General features: G+C 34.5%; 1 protein-coding gene across 1 annotated transcript; it reads left to right on the top strand.

Moving 5' to 3' along the window:
• Window positions 1-1,035: 1,035 nt before the first annotated feature.
• On the top strand, window positions 1,036-1,979 carry LOC127120313 (uncharacterized). The gene is made up of 2 exons (XM_051050727.1): window positions 1,036-1,549; window positions 1,733-1,979. Exons 1-2 carry the CDS (start codon window positions 1,119-1,121, stop codon window positions 1,815-1,817), a joined length of 516 nt encoding a protein of 171 aa, XP_050906684.1. The 5' UTR covers window positions 1,036-1,118; the 3' UTR covers window positions 1,818-1,979.
• The last annotated feature ends 6,919 nt before the right edge of the window (window positions 1,980-8,898 follow it).

The following is an 8,898-nucleotide window of genomic DNA, read 5'->3' as shown; positions in this document are numbered from 1 at the left end:
ATTGTTGTACAAACTAACTAGTCAAATAAATATAAAATATTTATTTTAAAGGTGCATTCAACATTTTAAAAGAAATCAAAGTATTATATTATTTAATAATAAAATTTTGTTTTGAGTTCTTTAATATGTATTTTAAATACTCAGTTTTTTTAATATATGTAAAACAAAATCTTTATTTTGTAATAGACAAATAATATTATTTTTTATCAAATGATTTAGTAGTTGAAAAATCACTCTGTAAAAATAAATAGTAGAATATCGCAAATTTGCACTTTTAGTATTTACGGTAAATAAATGGAGTTCCTATATAATTATCAACTGAATTGGTTTAACCAGACTGTTTTTATAATATAATGTGTTTGCACAATAATGTAATTATCAACTGAATTGGTTTAACAAAACTTGTTTTTATAATATAATGTGTCTTTGCACAACACAACTACATGAGGTGGTTTATCAAGACTTTTTTTTCTAGTATTTCTCCCCTTAAAGATAAATAAATGATATTATTACACAACTATCAATTGAACTTACTTAACGATATTATTATTTTACTGTAATTTCACAAGATGAATAAGTGAGATGTCACGAATTTGAATTTGCACTCTCACAAGTTAATGTCATTGCATAATTACTAATTGAGTTGATTTTACGAAACTATTTTTTTCTATTTCTTTTTTTTGGTCAACCGACGAAAAAAATGTAATGAATTTGAATTTGCGCTTATACAATTCGATGTCGGTGCATGCTATAAATAAAAATGTCTTATCCGGACTTTTTTTAAAAATATTTGTCAATTAATTTATTGGTTGAAATTCATTATTTAAGAAGTCACGTCTTTGTATTTGATGTCATTTATAGGTATTAATTAAACTGATTTAATGAAATTGAAATTTTTGATCATTATTATAAAAGATTTTTTTTGAATTTATTTAAACAATGTAACGGGTGTATATTTAATCGAAACATATTGATTGCATAATAAAATCTAAAAGGTGAATTTATAGTAAAGATAAAGAAAAATAAAAAGATACAATAAATAGTGGCTGGAATAAGGAAACCCATCTAAAATAGAGAAAGATAAAGTTTTAAAATATTTGACCCTGAGGGAATCTGCAATGGGCGTGTGCGCGTCTTGTCACAATGTGAAAACCACACACACTCGAAAAAGAGCCGCTCGTGGGAAGGACGGTGGTGGCTCCGGTATACCACGTGCAGCGGAATCTTTTCGAAGACCATCGTCGATCATGGTGATGGACATTTCTAGCGGTGCGATCAAAGAGTATAAACAACCGATTTCAGCAAGCGTCGTCGTTTCAGAGAACAACAACAACAACAATTGCTGCTACATCTCAAACGCAGAGTCAATGTGCATCGGCACGTGTATGCCACGCGTTCCAGACGAGGAGGAGCTTCTACCTGGTCGAATCTACTTCATCGTTCCTCTTTCGCATTCTAGTTATCCATTGACTCTTCCTCTTCTCTGTGATCTCGCCGTTAAAGTTAGTTCTGCACTTGCCAACACACACATACTGTGCGTTAACGCCGAGTAAGTTAATTCTAACGTTTTCCGTTTTTTTTTGTTTACTTTCATTTATGATTTAAAATATTCTATTGATCTGAGTGAGACCTTTTTGAAGAATTATCATTATTTCATTAATTCTCTGCACACAAAAATATATTATGAATTATTATTATGATTTAGGGTTTTAAAATGTAATTAATTATGTAGGGAAAAGAGAAATTATGAATTACTCCTGCAATGCTGGCTCTGCACAAACAGATACCTTAGAGACAAGATGGATTCAAAATCTTAGTGCTGCCAGGATTTTGAAAATCACTTCAGCATAAAGATTATATTTGTAGAACTATTTATATACGCTGTTGTTTACAATACAGTGTATTTTTATAATTAGTATTATTGAATCGGAAGAATAAATTATTAATTATCTGCATTTATTTATCTCATTTATTACATGTTCTTATTCTTGTGATACTGATAAAAAGATTATATAATGGCACCAATAAGAAGATATTACTTTAAATTAATACGTTATACTTTATATTTATAGTACCGGGTAGGTGAATGAATATATTAATTTAAAAAATTATTCAACTAATACTTTTATAATGTGGTGTCTCAAAATAATTAATGGATTTTTTAAATAATTTTATTTCAAGAGGGAAAAAAGAATATAGTATAAAATATTTTTACACCGTCAACCAATAAGACTCGTGTGTATCCCACCACATCACACTTTTATTTTTAAAATACTATTATGATTTGGCAATATAAAATATTTTGATTGGATGTCGGTGTAATATTTCTGTAATATTTCTTTACACTGACAGTGCACTACCTTTAACCTCTTATTTTAAAATGATTAATTTTTCTCAATTTTTATTATAATATTAACTATTATTTGTTAATTTTTGTATAAGCATAGAAATTGTATTAGATAAAAACATAAAAGGTGCTTAACTCGAATACAAACGAAACAAACGAAAGAGAAACAACGAACAAAAGAACAATTCTACTCTACTCTACTCCAAACAAGAGACCGGTTTAACACATCAATCCAACCAATGAATTCCTCTTCCCCACTTATCAAAGGCCACAAGTCACACCTAAGAAAAGAATTTGTTCATCCCTAACAAATAAAATTGGCTAGAATTCTTCCATTAAACAAAATTGCATTCATGCATAACCAAATGCTCAAAAAAAGGTCATTGAATCCATTTTCCCCTCTTATCAAAGGCCACAAGTCACTTCAAAAAAAAAAAGAATTTGATCATCCCTAACAAATCAAAATTGGCAAGAATCTCCCCCATTAAACAAAACCGCATTCCTTCATAACCAAATTCTCAACAAAATGCCTCAGAATCCCTTTTCCCTTCTTATCAAAGGCTACAAGTCACTCCCAAGAAAAGATTTTGATCATCCCTAACAAATCAAAATTGGCTAGAATTCCTCCCGTAAACAAAATCGCATTCCTACATAACCAAATGCTCCAACAAAATGCTAAACTAAATAACCAGTTAACATCAAATTTAAGCAAACTAGAAACCTTTTTATCTAACATCATGAGCCGAGGAAGAAGAGAAGAAACATCCCCCACACCCGCATCCTCCAAACCCAACCAATTGAAAAGATTAAACCATAAAAGTTTACTAATCTCGCAAGAGCAAAATAAGTGCTTCAAGTCCTCATCAAAACGGAAACACAATTGACAAACCAAATTATGCACACCCACTAAAATTCCACGTCTAGCCAAATCCATCTTAAGAGGGAGCCTATTCAAGAGCAATCTCGACCCAAAAATTAAGATTTTACTAGAGACCTTCGTCTTCCATAAATGGCCCAAATCCAAATTCGACACAGAAGGCAAAAACAAATTTGTCTATACCAGCTCTTGCATCCTAACGTAGCAGACTTTAACAGAAAATCCAACATTGTGACGCCACCAAATAAAAGCATCATTTTGCCTCGGAATCAGTTGAATCTCTACCACCACAATATGCAGCTCTGCACAAGTATTGTCCGTTATAGGAACAACCTCTGATATCTGAGAAATTGGTCAAGCACCAGCCCAAATAATTCCATTTGTCGTAATGATTAATCTTCACCGAAACTGCATCACAAAGCTGAAACAAATAAGATAATGGCTCGCATAAAGGTGATGTACCAACCCATTTATGTCTCCAAAAGTCAATAGCACCCTCATCACCAAGTTTGCAAAAAATCGATGTCGCAAACCAAGACCCTTGATTAGTATCCAAAGCTTCTCCCATCGAACAAATGTCTTTCCATCATAAAGATGAATTATTGCAGTTACTAGGCATTGCATCGACGAGCATTGCTTTAGTCACATCCCCATACCTGTAAGAAAGAAGGTTAGACCAAGCAGGATCATTCTCCAACAGAATATGCCACTTCCACCTGCTCGACAACGCCAAATTGAAGCTCCCACAAAGCTTGACGCCAAGACTTCCAACTTTCTTAGGAAGACAAATGGTGTTCCAACTAATCCAATCTTTTATAGTTTCACGAATTTTTTATAACCACAATGTCATCTGTATACTTCTATAATACATTTGGCCTGTAACCATCGTCACCATATGGAAATATCAAATGATATTGATGTTATTTCTGTTGAGAATGTATCAAGTGTGAGTAGTTTGGATAATAGTCCCACATTGGTTGGAAATATGGAGACTTGAGCATTTATAAGTGAGAGAACCCACCCACCTATCACCTTAAGATTTTAGGTGAATATATGGTGTGTCTCTCACAAAGGTGTTGCTCTACCCACAATATTCAATGCTCCCTAGTGAAAAACTCCCCCAACAAATGGTATCACGAGCCTTTGGTTTCAGAAAGGGACCGACTTACTTGTATCGAAAGTCAACGTCAGTGTGGTGAATAAGAAACGTTCTGTTGAAGAGTGTCAACGATGCCAGTGTGGTGAATAAGAAACGTTATGTATGGTACAATAGTTGATGGGGAGCATTGTGGACTCACACTTGAGGGGGGTGTTGAAAATGTATCAAGTGTGAGTAGTGTGGATAATATTGCCACATTGGTTGGAAATATGAAGACTTGAGCATTTATAAGTGAGAGAATCCACCCACTTATCACCTTAAGGTTTCGGGTGAATATGTGGTGTTTCTCTCAAAAAGGTGTTGCTCTACCCACAATGTTCAATGCTCCCTAGTGAAAAACTCCTCCAACAATTTCTCTGTATTTGTGATTGGCAGTAATTTTGGTAAAACTAACTTAGCAACAAAATGTTGAACAAGATGTCTTAACATGTGGATCTGACATTTTGTCTAATATAGGTCTACTCTTGGTAGCGGTTGGTTGATTAACAGATTACTGAATATTTTGGGAATATTAAGTAGTCTTATGTGGTGTTCAAGATTGATGAATCAGAGATTTTATTTGAATTTAAATTTATTCTATTTTTCTAAATGTTGAGACATTTTAGGAAACTTTTGATTGAAGACCTAATTCTATGTCGCTGCCTTGCTGCGTGTTTGAAGCCCAAATCCAGTCCAGACTTTGGTTATAAATAGAATGCAACTAACCTAATTGGTGCATGAATCAAATATTGTTTTAGTGAGTTGTTAGGGTTTGTGTGTTCTTGTTAATTGTGAGTCTCTCTAATATCATCTTGATATAAGAATACGACCGCCTCTATTGAGTTGTAAGTTCTATCAATCACTCATAAGCTTTTAAGCATTGAGTGATTGTGTGTCTGTGAAGTGTGACTTCTAAAACTTTCATAATTGTTTTGATTCATCGTTGTTGTGATTGAAAGGGAAGTGAGAAGGATCTCATATCTAGGTGTGTCTTAGGTAAAAGTTAAGCATGGGTAGTGATTAGGGAGTAGATTGTAAATTAGAGATAGTTTGCTGAAGCTCTACAAACTGATACTATTTAGTGGATTTCCTCCCTAGATTGGTAGCCCCCAGATGTAGGTGTTATTGTACACCAAACTGGGTTAACAACTATGTGTGTTTTGTTACTTTTTGTTCTCATATCTGTATGTTCTAGTGTCATTGTATTTTGATCAGATATCAGTGTCTCGACATCTCTTAGGACATCTAATATCTGTATACCATAATTTCAATTGGTATCAGAGCAGGCATCCTGCTCTGTGTCTATGTGATATTCAGGGAAGATATTTTCTGGTACAATGGACAAGGAAGGAGGATTTGTGAACGGGCCACCCATACTTGATGGAACCAACTATGACTACTGGAAATCTCATATGGTGGCCTTTATTAAATCCATGGACAACAAGGCTTGGAAATCTATGGTCAAAGGATGGGATCCACCAATGATTAGAGATAAAGATGGTAAGATTACTGATGTGCTAAAGGCTGAGGAAGACTAGGATGATGAAGATGATAAATTAGCTCAAGGAAACTCCAAATCATTGAATGCCCTGTTCAATGGAGTGGACAAGAACATTTTCAGACTGATAAATAATTGTACTGTTGCTAAAGATGCTTGGGAGATCTTGAGGACTGCTCATGAAGGAACCTCTAAGATGAAGATGTCAAGACTTCAACTTCTTACCACCAAGTTTGAGAACTTAAGAACCAAGGAGGATGAGAGCATTCATGACTTTCACATGAATATTATTGAGATAACGAATGCCTCAAGTGCCTTGGGGGAGAAGATGTCAGAAGCTAAGTTGGTCAGAAAAATTCTCAAATCTCTTCCAAAGAGATTTGACATGAAGGTTACTGCCATTGAAGAAGCCCAAGGTATAAACAACATGAAAGCTGATGAACTTATGGGATCTCTGCAGACCTTTGAATTAGGGATCAGTGAAAAATCTAAAAAGAATAAAAGCATAGCCTTTGTTTCTAATCTTGAAGACTTCAAAGATGAACGTGACCTGGATACAAATGAAGGGATATCTAATGTTATTGTATAACTTGGAAGATAATTCAACAAAATGATAAAGTAGATGGACTAGAAGACAAAATCAAATGTCAAGAATAAGTCATTCGACATCAACAAAAATCAGGATTTTGGGAGAAGGCCTAAAACTGAAGAAAAAACTAACCAATGAAAAGGAATCCAATTTCATGGATGTGAAGGGTTTTGATACATAAGAGTTGAGTGCCTCACTTATCTTAAGAAGCAGAAGAAGGGTTTTTCTGTGTCATGGTCAGAAGATGATTTTGAAAGTGATCCTTGAGTGGAGCCTACCAAACAGGTTACTACCTTGACTGGTATTTGTGATTCTGATAAAGAATCAGATTGTGAGGAACTCACTTTTGAGGAACTTGCAGAGTCTTACAAGGAGTTGTGCCTCAGAAGTGAAGAAGTATGTCAATTGGAAGAAGATCAATAGAAAGTTATTGCTCAACTACAGGTTGAAGAAGTGGAGCATTTGTTTATCATCTTTGATCTGAATGATGAAGTTGTTCTGCTCAATTCAAGACTTGACAATGTGACTAAGTCTGTAAGAATGCTTAGCAATAACTCTGATGTGCTGAATGAGATTCTTCAAACTGGTAAGAATGCTGGAAATGTTCAAGGTCTTGTTATGATAATCAAGTTGTGATGAACAAAGGAAAAGGGCATGCAATGAAATTTGTTCAACCTAAAAGAAAACAGGATCAAAATATGTCAAATCAAATGTCCCAACATCAAGAAAGTCATCAGGATGACTACTCATGAAGCAAGATTCAACGATGGAAATGTCATTATTGTGGGAGGTTTGGTAACATAAAACCCTACTGCTACAAACTATATGGCTATCCCAAACCAGTTTCACAACCCAGAAGAAAATAGACTATTGTTAAAGAAAAAAAAGTGGATTCCCAGAAATGACACTTCTGGACTCATAGCACACACCTCCCTCAAAGCCTCTGCTAGAGAGGATTGGTATTTTGATAGTGATTATTCTAGACACATGACTGGTGTCAAGAAATTCTTGGTGGATATTAAATCATATTCCACTAGCTATATCACCTTTGGAGATGGATCAAAAGGTGAAATAAAAGGTGTTGGAAAGCTGGACTATTCTGGACTGCCTAGTCTTGATGATGTATTGTTTGTTAAAGGGATGACTGCTAATTTGATAAGTATTAGTCAACTTTGTGACCAAGGTCTCAAAGTTAACTTTAGTAAATCTGAATGCATGGTAACAAATGAGAAGAATGCAGTTATCATGAAGGGAGCTAGATCTAAAGATAACTGTTATCTGTGGACTCCTCAAGAAACAGATTGTTCCTCCACGTGCTTAATGTCAAAAGAAGATGAGGCTAAGTTATGACATCAAAAGCTTGGTCACTTAAATTTGAAAGGGATGGAGAAAGTTATGTCAAAGGATGCAGTAAGAAGTATTCCCAAGTTGAATATTGATGAAGGAAGAATTTGTGGTGAATGTCAAATTGGGAAGCAAACAAAGATGTCGCATAAAAAGCTCGAACATCTGACCACTTCAAAAGCTCTAGAGCTACTTCATATGAACTTGATGGGACCTATGTAGGTTGAAAGTATTGGAGGAAAGAGGTATGCCTATGTTGTTGTTGGTGACTTCTCAAGGCTCACCTGGGTAAATTTCATCAAAGAGAAGTCTAAAGTGTTTGAAATATTTAAAGAACTCTGTCAAAAGATTCAAAGAGAGAAGGACTATGGTATTGTCAGAATTTGAAGTGACCATGGAAAGGAATTTAAAAATAGCAAGTTTGATTAATTCTGCACTTCTGAAGGAATTAGTCAGAAGTTCTCTTCACCCATCACCCCTCAACATAATGGTGTGGTTAAGCGCAAGAATATGACTATTCAAGAATGTGACAGAGTCATGCTTCATGCTAAGAAACTACCATATCATTTTTGGGTTGAAGCCATGAACACTGCCTGTTATATCCTTAATAGAGTGACTATCAGATCTGGTACTTCTGCTACTATTTATGAACTGTGGAAAGGAGAAAGCCAACTGTGAAATATTTCCATGTATTTGGAAGTAGATGTTATATTCTGGCAAATCGTGAGCAGATGAGAAAAATGGATCCTAAAAGTGATGAGGGAATTTTTTTGGGATATTTTACAAACAGTAGAGCATACAGAGTATTCAACTCTAGAACCAAGGTGATAATGGAATCCATAGACATTATTGTGGATGACTCAACTAAAGAAGTTGATGTCATAGATGAAGTTGAAACATCTACGAATGATGTTCCTGAAGATGATGCAGACTCAAGTACTAATACTGAACCTGCAGAGACTGAGTCAACTAATAAATGACATTCCATCAGAATTCAGAAAGATCATCCTAATGAGCTTATAATAGGAAATCTAAATGAAGGGATAATTACCAGATCAAGGGAAGTTATGTCAAATGCATATTTTGTTTCTAAATTTGAACCCAA

This window comes from Lathyrus oleraceus, chromosome 2 (genome assembly GCF_024323335.1).
Source record: "Lathyrus oleraceus cultivar Zhongwan6 chromosome 2, CAAS_Psat_ZW6_1.0, whole genome shotgun sequence".
Taxonomy (NCBI): Eukaryota; Viridiplantae; Streptophyta; class Magnoliopsida; order Fabales; family Fabaceae; genus Lathyrus; species Lathyrus oleraceus.
The sequence above is the reverse complement of the archived record's forward strand: the minus strand, read 5'-3'. Positions and strand labels throughout refer to the sequence as shown.

Bases quoted from the DNA above. Each gene is read 5' to 3' on its own strand.
- LOC127120313 (XM_051050727.1), top strand. From the start codon at position 1,119: ATGGGCGTGTGCGCGTCTTGTCACAATGTGAAAACCACACACACTCGA. The intron at 1,550-1,732 runs GTAAGTTAATTC...TTAATTATGTAG, and splicing joins ATACTGTGCGTTAACGCCGA to GGAAAAGAGAAATTATGAAT.